The sequence below is a fragment of the Haematobia irritans genome, chromosome 1, assembly GCF_050003625.1.
Source record: "Haematobia irritans isolate KBUSLIRL chromosome 1, ASM5000362v1, whole genome shotgun sequence".
Lineage (NCBI taxonomy): Eukaryota > Metazoa > Arthropoda > Insecta > Diptera > Muscidae > Haematobia > Haematobia irritans.
In genome coordinates this window covers 259,474,091-259,491,622 of record NC_134397.1, presented here as the reverse complement: position 1 = coordinate 259,491,622, position 17,532 = coordinate 259,474,091, and the positions used below count along the sequence as shown (strand labels likewise).

General features: G+C 28.0%; 1 protein-coding gene across 2 annotated transcripts in view; it reads left to right on the top strand.

The window, feature by feature from the left end:
- Nucleotides 1-16,084, top strand: part of LOC142221208 (protein serrate-like) — a 100,249-nt gene extending 84,165 nt beyond the window's left edge. Inside the window, exons 10-14 of one of the 2 annotated variants that reach the window (XM_075290836.1) lie at nucleotides 6,553-7,050; nucleotides 7,532-7,659; nucleotides 8,542-8,686; nucleotides 9,755-10,135; nucleotides 15,002-16,084. In XM_075290836.1, the coding sequence (XP_075146951.1) occupies nucleotides 6,553-7,050; nucleotides 7,532-7,659; nucleotides 8,542-8,686; nucleotides 9,755-10,135; nucleotides 15,002-15,543 (1,694 nt within the window). In that variant the 3' untranslated portion in view covers nucleotides 15,544-16,084. Of the gene's footprint in view, nucleotides 1-6,552; nucleotides 7,051-7,531; nucleotides 7,660-8,538; nucleotides 8,687-9,754; nucleotides 10,136-15,001 lie in introns of both variants that reach the window. The other variant, XM_075290825.1, reaches the window with a different exon arrangement.
- Nucleotides 16,085-17,532: the final 1,448 nt, after the last annotated feature.

Genomic DNA, 17,532 nt, shown 5'->3' with positions numbered 1-17,532 from the left:
GTAAAACATTTTAGTTAAAAATTTCTAAAATGAACCTACATTTTATTCAATTGTTTCTTTCTTATTTTCTGGGTGTTCTTGCTTTTAAAAACCCAAATATGCTAGAGCTATCGCTGGTTTAGTGTTTACAATCAGTGCTGCCGCTACTACTTCAATAGAAGTATTTTGCTTCATTTTCACAAAATTTACTTCGTCACTCTTTCTTCCAAAAATCTGCTTCACTTTTTGTTCTGCTTCAAATTTTTAAAATGTTCCCCATATTACCCAATTGTTTTCCCTATTCCTTTAATTACGATGAACATAGTTGTTAGAGACCATATTCTTACACCATGTACCAAATTTCAGCCGGATCGGATGAAATTTGATTCTCTTAGAGGCTCCGCAAAGCAAATCGGGGGATTAGTTTATATGGGGGCTATATATAATTATGCACCGATGTGGACCAATTTTTGCATGGTTGTTAGAGACCATATACTAACACCACGTACCAAATTTCAACCGGATCGTATGAATTTCGCTTCTCCACGAGGCTCTACAAGCCAAATTTTGGGGTCCGTTTATATGGGGGCTATATGTAAAAGTGGACCGATATGGCCCATTTGCAATACCATCCGACCTACATCAATAACAACTACTTGTGCCAAGTTTCAAGTCGATAGCTTCTTTAGTTCGAAAGTTAGCGTGATTTCAACAGACGGACGGACGGATGGACATGCTCAGATCGACTCAGAATTTCATAAATAAATTCTATTGTTTTGTTTTCAAAAATGTATGCTACTTCAATTTTATTCAATCTACTCCACTTTTTTCCAAAATCCACTTCACTCAATTTTTCACTAGCGGCAGCACTGTTTCCAATTCACAAATATACTCATTCATAATACTAGTTTACAAAAAAAAATCATGTACACTTGATGAGAGGCAACTTTTCTTATGTATTTTGATCAGCTGAATTCGAAAAAAAAATTTAAAATTTAAAAAAAAATATAAATTTTTTTTATGGAACATTCTTTGAGATATCCCGTTTTTTGCTCTTTTTTCACTAAAAAATTATATTTCGAGTTAGAAATGTTGCTTCTTCTTAAATGAAAAGTATTAAGTTGACGAATAATCGTGTATAATTGGATTTGTGATGAGTTAAATTTTTTTTTTTTGAATTCAGCAGATCAAAATACATAAGAAAAATCGACTCTCATCAAGTGTAAATTTTCAGTGTAATCATTTCTTTAAAATTAAAAGATTATTGCCATTGATGATCTTGCTTTTAAAACCCCTAAAAATACTACAGCTATCCCTGGTTTAATTCTAAAATATACTCATTTATTATTAATTCTTTAAAATTAAAATCTTATTCCCATGAGTATTTTGGCCAATCTATATCATAGTAATGTATCACAATATTGGTCAAACAATCCCATAGAGTGTGTAACTCTTATCCTATGACACAGGAAACGACATTATTCTAAAACAAAATCACTAGTCATGCAATATGAAACTCCAAACTACTACCATACATACTACCAATGTTGTGATAACTGTAATACACAGAGCAAAACAATATCGGATCTGTGTAGAAAATGGTAGGCACTAAATTAAACAACACTTCAAAGGAGTGTACCATAGCTAAGGTAGGATTGAAAATTAAAGTCGTTAAGCAGCTATCCACATAAAACTGTGGACCGATGCACACAGATTCCGACCAGCACACATATGTTTACGATGACAATAACGTCTTAGTAGTCTTCATCTTTGGGTATTGTTTTGCAATTCGTAACAAATTGTAAAACAAAGCGAATCTTTGAATAATTATCTCAAAGTAAATGTGAAAAAAAAACGAAAAATCCCAATTCAGGATGTTTAATGTTTTCCCCCTTTATTTCGATTCGTGGTAATAAAGCAAAGAGCTTTAATAGCCAGTGAAAAAAAAGACTCATAAAGAAAAACCAAAGTATTCGAAGATTTTTAAATGAGTCTTTAAATGCGACTGGCAGTTACGGTTGCCATCACCGATTTAATTTTTCGTTTTTTTCCTTATGAGAAAAACCAAAAAACCTCTTAAAAATCAGACTGTATGTTGAAATCGTCAAAACAAGATTAAAAGTAGACAAACATACAATATTGGTATGGATGCAAGCCTGTCTGATAGTTTATTATTTTTACAGGTACCTACATATAAAGTTGTTCGGAAAACTATTTTTGTGAAAGCCTGTAATCAACGCAGCGGGATTTCCACAAGTCACAAACATAGTTTAGACAATTATAAACTTTTTCTTTTTCTTGTTTGTTTCTCGTCTCTTCCAAATCATAAATGTAAAATTTGATATTTGAATTAAGTTTGTTCGATTATGTTTAACAATTATATGGATTAATGTACACAAAAAAATTGCAATTTCATGTAGGAGTAGATATTATGACAAGCTAAACTAAAAGGGGAAATTTACTTAAAGTCTTATGACCTGTACAGAAAACTTTTAAATGTTTCTATGATACCATAATAAAATAATATCAATATCAACAATAATTCATATTTTCCCCCAATAAACAAAATTAATAGTCACTTTCATATTTGATACCTTGAATTATCAATAGCAGTTTAACTTTTTAAATTAAACTCTCATATCTTTAAGATAGATAAATAAACTTTCAATTTTACTCACTCACACTTCAAGTTTTATCCATTTCACAATCTGTAAATAATAAAATGATATGCATAATATGCCACGAAATAATTAGATTTTTGTATTTTTGCGGTATTATATGGGCGTAATAATTGCACATTGTGTGTGTTTGTATGTTTGTTTCTTAAGTCTTTTGATTGCAAACACTTGTACACTTTGCATGCATTTGCAACTTTTAATTTGATTCCTTTGTTTATTTTGTTATTAGCACTTCTATTTACAAACTTCAATTCGATTGCATGTATAAAAGAATGTAGGTTGAATAATCAACCAACCAACATCCAAGAGTTATCCAGTTATTGAAGTGGCAAAACTATAAACATTTTTGCATAATACTTTTTTTTTAACATGTGAAAATAATAAACTTAAAATAAAAATAATTTTTTCCTATCACGATTTAGTAGAGCAAATTGTTTGTAACAAAAAAAAATATTTAGAAATTTGTATCAAATCCTTGGAGGTAAATAAAAGTCTAAATTTTGGAAGTTTTAATTTTTGACATATTTATTGGAATGTTTCTGGAAATAAATAACAAAAAAAGTCACACCATACCAACGACCAATGGACTACCAGTCAACTTGGTAATTAGGACAGTACCCAGAAAATTTGTTTCTTACGCAATCAGTAAATTGATTGATCCAATGAATTATTTAACTGATATTGTATACAAGAGCTATCCAAGCTATGGCAAAACTAAAAATATTTTTGCATAATACTTTTTTCAACATCTATACTAAGCGCACTGAATTATTTGGTTTTGCTATACAATATATTTAACGAACTAATGAACACCTGCCAATTTGGGAGTAGGGATAGTACACAAAAAAAAATACTTTCTAAGTCAGTTTAGAAATAAATTGATCCAATTAATTTTTTTAATTAAAATTGCTTCAATTGCAAAAATGATAGTAAACATATAATTAATTGAAAATAAAACAAATACTTGATAAGAATTAAAATTGATTTCTTCGACATTTTCAATTGATTGAGCCAATAAAAAATTAATTAATTTTGGTCGTAAAATTCAATTAATTTTTTAATTGAAGCAATCTATTTTTATTTTGTTATTATTTGTTTATAATTATTTGAATAAATTTTCTGCTAATATTTAAGGAGTTTCTATCTTTTTATGAAATTTTCTATTATAACTATAGTATGTTTATAGAATCTAATTATTCCAGAACAAATTCATTTATATTCCAATTGGATATATTTTTTTATTTTTAATTAAAAAAATTAATTAGGATAATTTAATTTCATTTGATTAAAAGTTTAATTGTTCAATTGATTACGATTTCAACTTAAATATTTTTTTTAATTTTAAATTAATATTGATATTTTTTCTTTGTAATAAGAATGAAAAAAGACTTGGGTACCGAGTTTTTATTTTTTTAAAAATAATTCAATATAACAAGGCTACATCACATTTGGAGCAACCGTGGTTCAACGGTGAGCAAGTCCGCTGAGAATAAAGGACACAAGGATTTAATACCACTAGTATAGACTTTTTCCCTCTAGACCTTGCATTTTTATACCCACCACCATGGCATGGTGACGGGGGTATAATAAGTTTGTCATTCCGTTTGTAACACATCGAAATATCGATTTCCGACTATAAAATATAAAGTATATATATATATATATATATATATATATATATATATATATATATATATATATATATATATATATATATATATATATATATATATATATATATATATATATATATATATATATATATATATATATATATATATATATATATATATATATATATATATATATATATATATATATATATATATATATATATATATATATATATATATATATATATGTAGTTTTTATCCAATTTGCCTGAAATTGGAAATCTAGAGGTATTTTAGGACCATCAAAAAGTGTACCGAAAATGGTGCTTATTGGTCCATGTTTTGGGTTAGCCCCATATAGGCGGATCTCCCGATTTTACTTCTTGAGCTTCTATAATCCGTAGTTTTAATCGAATTTACCTGAAATTTGAAATCTAGGGGTACTCTAGGACCCTAAAGACGTGTACCGAAACTGGTGAGTAGACCGATTTCCCGATTTTACTTCTTGGGCTTCTAGAATCCGTAGTTTTTACCCAATTTGCCTGAAATTGGAAATCTAGAGGTATTCTAGGAAAATAAAGAGATGTGCCGAAAATGGTGACTATCGGTCCATATTTTTATATAGCCCACATATAGACCGATCTCCCGATTTTACTTCTTGGGCTTCTAGAATCCGTAGTTTTTACCATGAAAATTGCTTGAAACTGAAAATTTCCAGATTTTACTTCTCGTAATCATTTAAATAATTGAATGAAAATTTACAGATTTTAGATTTCAAATCAAAGCTTTATTTCATCATTTTCTTGCACACTTACAAGAGATGTTTATGATTCCTCTAAAACTTAAAAAAAAATGTTTCTTATAACTACAGAATCTGATCTAGTCTTCATAGGTAAAATCTTTACATTTATCTGTGGGAAGCGTACTGGTTGAACTTATCAGCTGGAAAGATATCTGTCATCAAACTCCCCTGAAATTTTCAAAGGAAACTAGTATATTTTATTCAAGGTGGTGGGTATTTAAGATTCGGGCCGGCCGAACTTACTGCTTTATATACTTGTTATATATCACCTCAAAATTCTAGGATGCTCATTAAAAGTAATGACTTGAAAATAACTTCCAATTTTTTTGTTTTTGCTACACTGAAAAAAAAAATATTGTCCTGAGGTCAAAGATTTCATGTCTTTAAAATACGAATGCAAATTTTGCTTAGCATAGAAGACTCATTTCTCCAATATAAAGTTTTTTCCCTTGTCCAAAAGTCGATAAATTTTCAATGAAGTCTTATTGTCCATATAATTAAGTGATTTGACTTCCAAATGGGTATAATAAGCAAGTAAACAAAACCCAAATTTAAGAGAGAATTGTGTCTTAAAAGTATCCTTACTTGTATTCTCCACGTCTATGGATCGGAATCAATACCAACATTTTTAAAGTAAAGACAAAATCATTGGAACCGGGCATGCTTTTTTTCAGTGTAGACAGTTTTGGTTGAACATCAAAAAATATTTCAGCGATGGTTTATTCCCTGCTGGTGAGGTTATGGGGTTTCACCATAACGTGAAATGCCATTTAGACTCGGCTATAAAAATAGGTCCCTTATCTTTGAGCTAAACATAGAATCGGGCAGTTGCTTTTTGCACTATAAAAAGCAAAATCGAAAGCCATATACCAGAAGGCGATTTTCAAAAAATCAAACCAGAAGACAGACAGACACATAATTCTTAGATTTCCTCTGAATTTTAACTTCATCACGAATATATTTCCATGCGTAACAAACGTAATGACTAATATCTTATATCGCTTATAATAATTCGCTCACTTCCATATTGAATCATTATACAAAAAAAAAATAGTAAATTACATACACCTGATTCATCCTTTCCTTTTAATCCTATATCAGAAAACAAAATGTATGTTGATGGAACGACCACAAGTATTTCCAAAAGCATGACAAGGAAATAAGACAAAGAATCATTTGAGATTTCCATAGAGCTGATAAATGTGTCAGCACCCTTGAAAAGAAAACATCACTCAATCACATCAGTTGGTAGATAGACACTTGAAGCCACCTAGAAAAGAATAAAAAAAAAACAAAAAAATTTTCCAGATAAAGATAGAAATAAAACGAAAAATTATGCATCTTCTACAAATAGAGTTTTTCCATTCGGATTAACATGAATGTTTCGGTTTATTTCCTTGTTTAGTTCTTTTTTACGTAACTTTTGAACATGGTTTTTTATCTTGTTGTTCTTTGTGGTTTTGTTCATTTTTCTTTACAGATATCGATGAATGTGCCGGTGGCCCTTGCGAACATGGTGGCACTTGTATTGATCTAATCGGTGGTTTCCGTTGCGAATGTCCACCTCAGTGGACAGGCGATGTATGTCAAATGGATGTGAATGAATGCGAAATCTCGTATTCATCGTCTAAACCTCATCAACAAAATCCAATGATGTCAACGACAACAGCCGCCGTTACGGCTGCTATTGCCCATTCGGGTTCACCATCATTAGCTTTGATAGCTGCCTTAAATGCAGCCTCTTCATCGTTGGCGGCAGCTGCAAATGCCTCCACCACGCCGACCACCATGGGTGCTTGTGTGAATGCCAAACAATGCATTAATCTGCCAGGTTCATTTCAATGCGTTTGTCTTGATGGTTGGGGTGGACCAACGTGTGCGAAAAATTTCGATGATTGCGTGGGCCAATGTCAGAATGGTGCAACTTGTATGGATTTGGTGAATGACTATCATTGTGCATGTGCCACGGGTTTTGAAGGTATGTAGAAGGAATGCGTTTTAAACATAAATTTAATTAAAGCAAAAAAAAAAGAAGAGCATTAATTTGTGGGTCCATACCGAAACTTATGTGCCCTATATCACATATGGCTTTTTTATCAAAGTAATCGAACCTCCCAATTATAAAGAATATGTTCTCAATATTGCAGCTTTGCAAAATTCATTTAAAAGAGTCACCTTACCCCATACAGTCACAATGGACTGAATAGTCTAAGTGAGCCTGAATCTTAATCGGGCTGCCACTTTAACCTTAACCTACCCCATACAGTACCTTTGATATTTATTTATAATATTTATAACCATAATAAATTATGAATATAAATAATGACAGAAGTTAGGGTAATAAATAACAGTACCCTTTATATAATATATGCAAATATTTAAAAATAAATTGAATCTAAATATTTTTTTTTATAATCTCTTATTTTTCTGTGTTCTTTTTGTTTCCTATCTCCAAACAGGTCGCCACTGTGAAATTGATATCAATGAATGTGCCAATTCACCATGTCTCAATGGTGGCGAATGTGTGGATATGATTGGTAAATTTAATTGCATTTGTCCATTGGGATATTCCGGACCATTGTGTGAGGTAAGATTTAGACAAAATAAAAACAACTGAAATAACCACATATTTTTACTAAAAGCATAATTTTTGTTAAATACACTTGTTAAGTTAGTTTTTCTTAATAATTTTCCCCATTAAAAGAAAAAAAAAACTAAAGCAAACAATTCCATTAAACTTAATACATTGGTGATTTCATGTCATTTGGGAGAGACCAAAACAAAAGACTTAAGACACAAGCATAGTGTTAACAATTGTTACACTTTTTTTGTTGTTGTTTTAACTCTCTTGTTGCTGTTTATTTCGTTTACTTATAAATAATTACATCACATTGTTTTACAAAAAGTTAAGAAAAAAAAATAAATAAATTGCTCATTAATATGTTAACAACAATTAAGTGTAACAGCCAGTTTGCCATCACTGGGGTTTATGAAATCTCTAGAGATTTGATCAATTAATTTCTTGAGGCTAGAGTCCAGTTTATATTGTTATACTTACAGCTTCGTGCTAAATGGGAGCTTGTGTACCTCATTTCATTTCATTAAAGTTGTGTTATAATTAATATCTCTTGCTCGTTTATTGATATTTTTTTTTTTTTTTGTTGTAATGAGGTTTTCTGTTTTTTTTTTGTATTTGCTCAATATGAATAATGGAAAAGTCCATTGATTACAATTAAGGTGGGTTTTACAGCCAACACTACCCAGTTACATTTTAATTAATAGGCCTTTCTGATGAATTAATTATGACGATACTTTGTTTCTGCTCTAGAGCAAAAGAAAATTATTGTATATATAATTTTCTTAATTATGTAAAAAAAATTTAGAAATATTTTTGCCATTGCAAAATAATTTTATAATAATTTTTCTTTTTGTGTTTTTTTTTTTTTGCCCACTTCATTTCTTCCAGAAGGCCAACGACTATTGCTCTCCTTCACCATGTTTAGAAGGTCACTGTATTAATACTGCAGGCAGCTATTATTGTCATTGCTCACCAGGTCGAACGGGCAAACATTGTGAGCAGATGCTTCAACCGAACAATCAATCTCAATGTAATGGTAAGTTTTATTCGATAATAACAAAAAAAAATATTAAACAAATATTTTTACAAAAACAAAATTGTTAAATTGGGAAGTAAAATTCCATACACAAAAAGAGATATAAAGATTTTGAAAATTATAAGTGCCCGTGTAAAAATTGGGGAATCTAATTAGATATGATTAGATCTCAAAATTGGCCCCTTTAGATCTAAGCAGATTTACCCAGATATGATAAGACAAAATAAGATATAATTATATATAATTCCATATATTTATGACGAGATATTACATCAGATCCAACTATATGCAGGCATAGATATAATTATATCTAAGACATTAGATCCAGGCCAATATTGAGATCTGATCAGATCTAATTCCATAGTAATTAGATATGATTAGATCTTACCATTTTTCGGATCTAGTCATATCTAATCGTATCAAATTAGATCTCTCGATTTTTACTCGGATGTGGAATTGTCTGTGTAGTATCGATATCCCGCTTTTAGACGAACAACAATATACGGAAAATATCTGTCGGACCATTATTTGAGATATGCCCCATATTGATATTAATAATATTATGATATTAATTTTGGAGCATAGATATTTATTAATTTATTCAAAAATCCATTACTAAATACATATCCCAATAATATTTTATATTTTTTAAAATTTTTATATTTTTCATATTTTTTTATAAAATATTATTATGATATGTAGTAATGGATTTTTAAATAAATTAATAAATATTTATGCTCCAAAATTAATATAATCTTGAATATCAAAATTTTAAATGTCTAAAACAATTTTAAATTATTTAAATTTTTCAAGCTTTACGATAGAGCTATTACATTGCAACACTAGAATTGCTCAATCCCGCCAAATAAAAGGCAACCTTCGTAAATTGTATTAAATCAACTATATTTATTCGATATTTAGATGCCTTCAAAATTTTCTTGCATTAATTTTTATTTTTTATTAATATTGTTGTTTTTTTTTTTTTTTTGCTTAGTGCAATAACACACATTTGTACAAATCTTTAAAACTTTTTCTTATAATCTCTTTCGATTTTGTATATACTTTCAGGTAAACATTGTTCACCAGAACCTACTTCAAGTAACTGCTTTCCCGGTCAATGTCAAAATGGTGGTAGTTGTGTTGCAACGAGTCCATCTGTAAAAGGTTCAACTTCGCAATGTCGTTGTGTAGCCGGATGGACAGGCCCTTTTTGTAATGAACCCGAAGATCAATGCCATGGTCAACCGTGTCATAATGGAGCCACATGTGAATCTGGATCTGGATGGTTTCGTTGTGTGTGTGCAAAGGGTTTCTCTGGACCAGATTGTCGCATAAATGTCAATGAATGTTCTCCGCAACCATGTGAGGGTGGTGGTACATGTATCGATGGTATTGGTGCTTTTACATGTGTTTGTCCACCCGATCGCCATGGAGCAAAATGTGAATTATGTAAGTAGGAAATCATAATGAAAAAAAAAACACACTGACATGGGGAAAATTTAGAAATAGTTAATTTATTTTTCACTTGTTAAAGAAAATTTTGTAGTTTGAAGGATAAAATTGAACTTCAAAATTGCATTTATAGTAAAATTTATAAATTTAAAGAAATAATAATCTATTTGGTAAGAAGTATGAAATAAGTAAATTTCTATGCTTCATTTGTGTATAATTTTGTCCCATTTTTTAGTTCATTTAACGGAACGGAACGGAAAAATTTAACTTTTCCAAACATAATAATTCCATGAACTGAAATATAGTTAAATTGGCTTTAGTGAAATAGAGTGCCCATTTCGGTTTTGAGTGTAACATTAAAGAAAAAGTTAAAAAGTCGAATATTAATTGATGAATTCAGTGTTGCCAGTATTGGAAATTTTCCCCCAAATCGGAGATATCTTTTCGTGGATGGGGTCGACATTTATGAGTTGAGGAATGGGGGGTTTGGTGGAGAAAATCCAGAAATTTTGGATATTTTTGTGGGGATTTTTCAAAATAAATGAGGTTTACAGCGACAGTTTATATCAAATTATAGTTTTTAAAAATTGAAAAGGTCGAAAAAAATACTTTTGGAAAATTACGAACGCCAAAACGTTTAAATTTTTGACACGTTTAAATTTTTTAAATATCGAATAGTCGACCTTTTCACTTTATGATTCTATTTTTGAATTTTTTAATAGTTTAATTTTTTTGTTAAAAGTATACTCATGAAAAAAAGTCTGCAAAACAGCTTTCAGTGTCCGATATTATATTTTTATAATTTGTGGACTGGTGGACAAAAATTTCTGAATCTTAATCGGGCTGCCACTTTATCCTAGGTTTTCAGGTGTTACCCAAAGAATTTTCAAGGACAAACAACGATTTTTGTATAGTCCTCACGACTGCCACACGTGCCAAAACTAATGAACCAGAAAAATTTTGCAAAAATCTACCAAATTAAACAAATGCAGTTTTTAATAAAATGTTCATCAAATTTTTATTTTTATAAAAAATTTTGTCAAAATTTGGTTTCTATAGAAAATTTTATCAACATTTTATTTCTATAGAAAAATTTTGTCAACATTTTATTTCTATAGAAAAATTGTGTCAAAATTTTATTTCTATAGAAAATTATGCCAAAATTTTATTTCTATAGAAAAATTTTGTTTCTATAGCAAATTTTTTCAAATTTTTATTTCTCTAGAAAGTTTTATTTCTATAGACAAATTTTGTCAAAATTTTATTTCTATAGAATATTTGTTAAAATTTTATTTCCATAGAAAATCTTGTCAAAATTTTATTTTTTTTAGAAAATATTTTCAAAATTTTATTTTTTAGAAAATTTTGTCAAAATCTCTTTCTAAAAAATGTTGTCAAAAATTTGTTTCTATAGAAAATTTTGTCAACATTTTATTTCTATAGAAAATTTTGAAAAAAAAATAGTTTCTAAAAAATGTTGTCAAAAATTTGTTCTATATAAAATGTTGTCAAAACAAATATTTCTATAGAAATATTTGTCAAAATTTTATTTCTATAAAAAATTTGGTCAAAATTTTATTTCTATAAAAAAGTTGGTCAAAATTTTATATGTATAGAAAATTTGCTCACAATTTTATTTCTATAGAAAGTTTTGTCAAAATCTCATTTCTATAGAAAATTTTGAAAAAAAAATTGTTTCTAAAAAATTTTGTCAAAATTTTATATCTATAATTTTTTTAGAAAATTTTGTCAAAATTTTATTCTATAGAAAATTTTGCCAAAGTTTTATTTCTGTAGAAAATTTGTTCAAACATTTATTTCTATAGAAAATTTTGTCAAAATTTTATTTCTGTAGACAATTTTGTCAAAATTTTATTTCTATAGAAAATTTTGTCAAAATTTTATTTCTATAGAAAATTTTGTCAAAATTTTATTTCTATAGAAAATTTTGTCAAAATTTTATTTCTATAGAAAATTTTGCAAAAAAATAGTTTCTAAAAAATGATGTCAAAAATTTGTTCTATATAAAACGTTGCCAAAACAAATATTTCTATAGAAATATTTGTCAAAAATTTATTTCTATAAAAAATTTGGTCAAAATTTTATTTCTATAAAAAAAGTTGGTCAAAATTTTAAATTTATAGAAAATTTGCTCACAATTTTATTTCTATAGAAAGTTTTGTCAAAATCTCATTTCTATAGAAAATTTTGAAAAAAAAATTGTTTCTAAAAATGTTGTCAAAATTTTATATCTATATTTTTTTTATTTTTTGAAAATTTTGTCAAAATTTTATTTCTATAGAAAATTTTGTCAAAATTTTATTTCTATAGAAAATTTTGTCTAAATTTTATGTCTATTGAAAATTTTGTCTAAATTTTATTTCTATTGAAAATTTTGAAAAAAAATGTATTTCTATGGAAAGTTTTGTCAAAATTTCATTTCTATTGAAAATTTTGAAAAAAAATTTGTTTCTAAAATATGTTGTTAAAATTTTAGTTCTATAAACAACAATTTTAAAAAATTTTATTTTTTTTTTTTAGAAAATTTTATCAACATTTTATATCTATAGAAAATTTTGTCAAAATTGTATTTCTATAGTAAATTTTATAAAAATTGTATTTCTATAGAAATTTTTGTTTAAAATTTGTCAAAATTTTATTTCTTTAGAAAATTTCTATGGAAAATTTTGTCAAAATTTTATTTCTATAGAAAATTTTGTCAAAAGTTTATTTCTATAGAAAAATTTGTCAAAATTTCACTTCTATAGAAAATTTTTAAAAAAATTTGTTTCTAAAATATGTCAAAATTTTAGTTCTATAAAAAATAATTTTAAAAATTTGTTGGTTTTTTTTGTAGAAATTTTTATCAAAATTTTATTTCTATAGAAAAATTTGCCAACATTTTATTTTTATACAAAATTTTGTCAACATTTTATATCTATAGAAAATTTTGTCAAAATTTTATTTCTATAGAAAATTTTATTTCTATAGAAAATTTTGTCAAAATTTTATTTCTATAGAAAATTTTGTCTAAATTTTATTTCTATAGAAAATTTTGTCAAAATTTTATTTCTATAGAAAATTTTATTTCTATAGAAAATTTTGTCAAAATTTTATTTCTATAGAAAATTTTGTCTAAATTTTATTTCTATAGAAAATTTTATCTAAATTTTATTTCTATAGAAAATTTTGTCTAAATTTTATTTCTATAGAAAAATTTGTCTAAATTTTATTTCTATAGAAAATTTTCTCAAAATTTCATTCCTATAGAAAATTAAAAAAAAAATTGTTTCTAAAATATGTTGTTAAAATTTTAGTTCTATAAACAACAATTTAAAAAATTTTTATTTTTTTAGAAAATTTTATCAAAATTTTATATCTATAGAAAAATTTGTCAACATTTTATTTCTATAGAAAATTTTGACAAAATTTTATTTCTATAAAAAAAATAAAAATTTTATTTTTTTTAGAAAATTTTGTCAAAATCTCATTTCTATAGAAAATTTTGAAAAAATTTTATTTCTATAGAAAATTTTATTTCTATAGAAAACTTTGTCAAAATTTTATTTCTATAGAAAGTTTTGTCAAAATTTTATTTCTATAGAAAAATTTGTCAAAATTTCACTTCTATAGAAAATTTTGAAAAAAATTTGTTTCTAAAATATGTCAAAATTTTAGTTCTATAAAAAATAATTAAATTTTTTTTTTTGTAAAAATTTTTATCAAAAATTTATTTCTACAGAAAAATTTGTCAACATTTTATTTTTATAGAAAATTTTGTCAAAATTTTATTTCTCTAAAAAATGTTTAAATTTTTTTTTATTTCTATAAGAGTTTTTGCTAAATTGTATTTCTAAAAACAAAAAACTTAAAATCTGCCAAAACTTCAGGGATGCTACGAATCCACCAAACAGTACAAAATCTACCATTTTTGGGAGAATTCTACCAATTGAGACAACCGTGATAGTCCTACCCTCTAATATGCTTTGAGAGCCACTGTGATGTAACAGTTAACACGTCATGGTTTCAATCCCAGTTTCGGAAAACATCAAAAATCTTTTCAGCGGTGGATTATCCTCTCTCAGTAATGCTGGCGACATTTCTGAGTGTTTCAAAACTTCTCTAAGTGGTTTTACCACAAAGTGAACTCGACTATAAAAGAAGTCCCTTGACGTTGAGCTAAACATAGAATTGGGCAGCGCTCATAGAGAAAAGAGAAGTTCACCAACTGTGCTACCACAACAGACTGAATAGTCTAAGTGAGTCTGAAATATTGGGCTGCCACAATCAGCAAAAGTTCTGTTTGCTGATTTGCAAACAGTTACTTCCTTTTCAGCAGACTTTTTACTGCTTTAGCAGTCTTTTCTGCTTTTTTTACTAACAGTTTTCTTTGGGTATATATTGAAAAGTCAATTTTGGACAACATAAAAATTTGAGTTGATTCCATTCCATTGACTTTATTTGCGATTTTAAAAAGAGACTTCGAAATTTTTGAAAAAAAAATAGTCCAAAGTAGGTTTTACATATTTGTATTTCATTTCAATAAAATTAAGCCAACAAAAAATGTTTTTCATATAATGAATAGTGTTCATTAAGACAATGAAAATGTTCATTAAAGGAAATTATCGAAAACGAAAAGTATCACTGATGCTATAAAATGAAAATATTCATTAATATTATGAAATGAAAAATCGTTATATTGATCGTTATATTTTGTTAATCTTACACAGCTCTTTCTACCAGTGTATCATAAGCCAACATTAGGTTTTCTTTATTCCAATCAATTTCATTTATTTTAAAGTTATTTTTTTTTTTTATAAATTCTACAAAATATTAATTTTTCTTTCATTCTTCTCCTTCCAGTGCATACCGACTCAAAATCTGCCATAATCGAAGTTAAAGTTGAGACTGGTAGTAAAAACTATCTCCTAATAGCCATTCTATGCGGAATATTCATTGTTCTTGTAATATTGGCCATATTCCTAAGTTTGTTTTGGCGTCAACGTATTGTTGCCACATCCACTTCGGGTATTAATCTATCACCCTCGATGGATTCATCGCGACATGATCCTGAAAAATCCAATAATTTACAAAATGAAGAAAATCTCAGACGTTATATGAATCCCTTGAAAAGTAGTTCCTCCTCATTGGATCGGGTTAATGAGAAAAATCTAAATTTAAATCCAGATCCTGAAATAATTACAATTAGTAATTTAGCCACAGCTTCGTCATCAACATCGGGTATCCATCGATCTCAACCCTTGTATACGGAATCAAATTTTGATTATTCCCTTGATGAGACGGCGAAATCGAAACAAGATATTTCCCCATCAAAACGTAGTTCACAAATATTGCTGCATAAAATGGAAAATTCTGATATGAAAAGAAATACCGTATACAGATAGTCCATGGTGATCTATGTTTAGTTTGAAACTAGACCCAATCGTAACAAAACAGATCAGAAAAAAGGTATCTCAAAAAGCTTGAACACCCAAGGTGATAAAAGCACTAAACAAAAGCCTTCGGCTGTGTAACTGCTCTAAAGATAGAATATATCTTGAACTGGAGGTCTCTCGAAGACGGTCACCGATCGATATAATCAATTTAAGGCTCAATCGTCATCATTGTCATCCGGCAGCAGTGAAATACTCAGGGGAAAGATCATCGCCAAATCGTTTAATTTTTTTTTTTTTTTTTTGTACAGCATCATCAGCTTCATTCCAAGACTGAGACAATTTAGATGAATTGTTATTATTATTATTAGTAATGATAGAAATATAAATTTAGGATTTTGTTAATAGCAATTGTATGTATTTATATATATTTTTTATAGTTGATCTAGGTGTATACTATTATTAATGGTTCTCCAGAATTAAGCAAATTAGCTTTAGACTATGTACTTAATATGTGGATATAAGTAGGAAATCTGTAAATAAATTTTGAAATATAATTATTTTATGAAAAAAAAACAAAAATAATTTTATTTATGGAAAAAACAGAATTAAAAATGTAAGTATGAATAAAGATGTCTTCTGACTTCGGGATCTAGTTCCAGATATTTCGTACTTTTACCTACACAGTTCCATTTTCATTGTATTACAAAGCTCTAGCAACAATTTTGTGAGCCATGCGGCTCGTTTTTGTTGGTAAAAACTTTCTCTACATTCTCCTTCACTCCTTTTTGCGCGTTGAACAATCATTTATTACGTCGATATTTGTAATCTTCAAAATCATCTACTAAAGTTTTGATTTTTTGAAAATCAAGTAAAATCGATTTATAATGAAATAATATACAGACAAATTTGAATTGAATGGGAAAAATGCATTAAATATGTTTACGCTCACAAAGCCGAAAGTCATTTATAAGAAAAATCAAAAGAAATCCTTTTTAGAATTATCACGACGTATTGTATCAAAAGTCTCAGAAGAAAATGAGCGGGATTGAGATTGGGAAAAAAATTGTAAAAAAAATAACTGGGAAAAGGAGCAACTGAGGCCATCAGCTAGGCAAATTTGCAAATTAAAGTTGTGGCTTACAGGTTTCTAAAGGACTTTTATAGAATATGAGTACGCAAAATCCAAATTTAAAAGAGAATCGTGTCTTCTTCTTTGGCTCGGAATCAATACCACAAAAATTTGAAAAAGACGAAATCTTTCGAACCGGGCATGCTATTTTTCAGTGTAGTCTTAGAAATCGATATTTTGATGAGTTACAAACGGAATGGTAAACTTATTATACCCCCATAAGTATTCTATGGCGGTGGGTATAACAAAAAACTAGTAAGAAGTTTGACATTTGCCAAATATCACTTTATGAAATCTTACACGCGAAAAAATTATTCTTCCCTCCCAAACGAAATTTTAGACAAACAAAGTTCGTTTCTCATTTGCTTTTCGCTGTAAGGAAGTTTATTTGGAAGAAAAGTATATTCTTTTTGTGATAAACGTTTATTCTTTTCCAGGATGTAAAAACAATTTCATAAAGACTAACTCAAAAAAAACAAAACAAGTAAGGAAAGTCTAAAGTCGGGCGGGGCCGACTATATAATACCCTGCACCTCTTTGTAGATCTAAATTTTCGATACCATATCACATACGTCAAATGTGTTGGGTGCTATATATAAAGGTTTGTCCCAAATACATACATTTAAATATCACTCGATCTGGAAGAATTTGATAGACTTTTACAAAATCTATAGACTCAAAATTTAAGTTGGCTAATGCACTAGGGTGGAACACAATTTTAGTAAAAACCAGTAAGGAAAGTCTAAAGTCGGGCGGGGCCGACTATATTATACCCTGCACCACTTTGTAGATCTAAATTTTCGATACCATATCACATCCGTCAAATGTGTTGGGGGCTATTTATAAAGGTCTGTCCCAAATACATACAT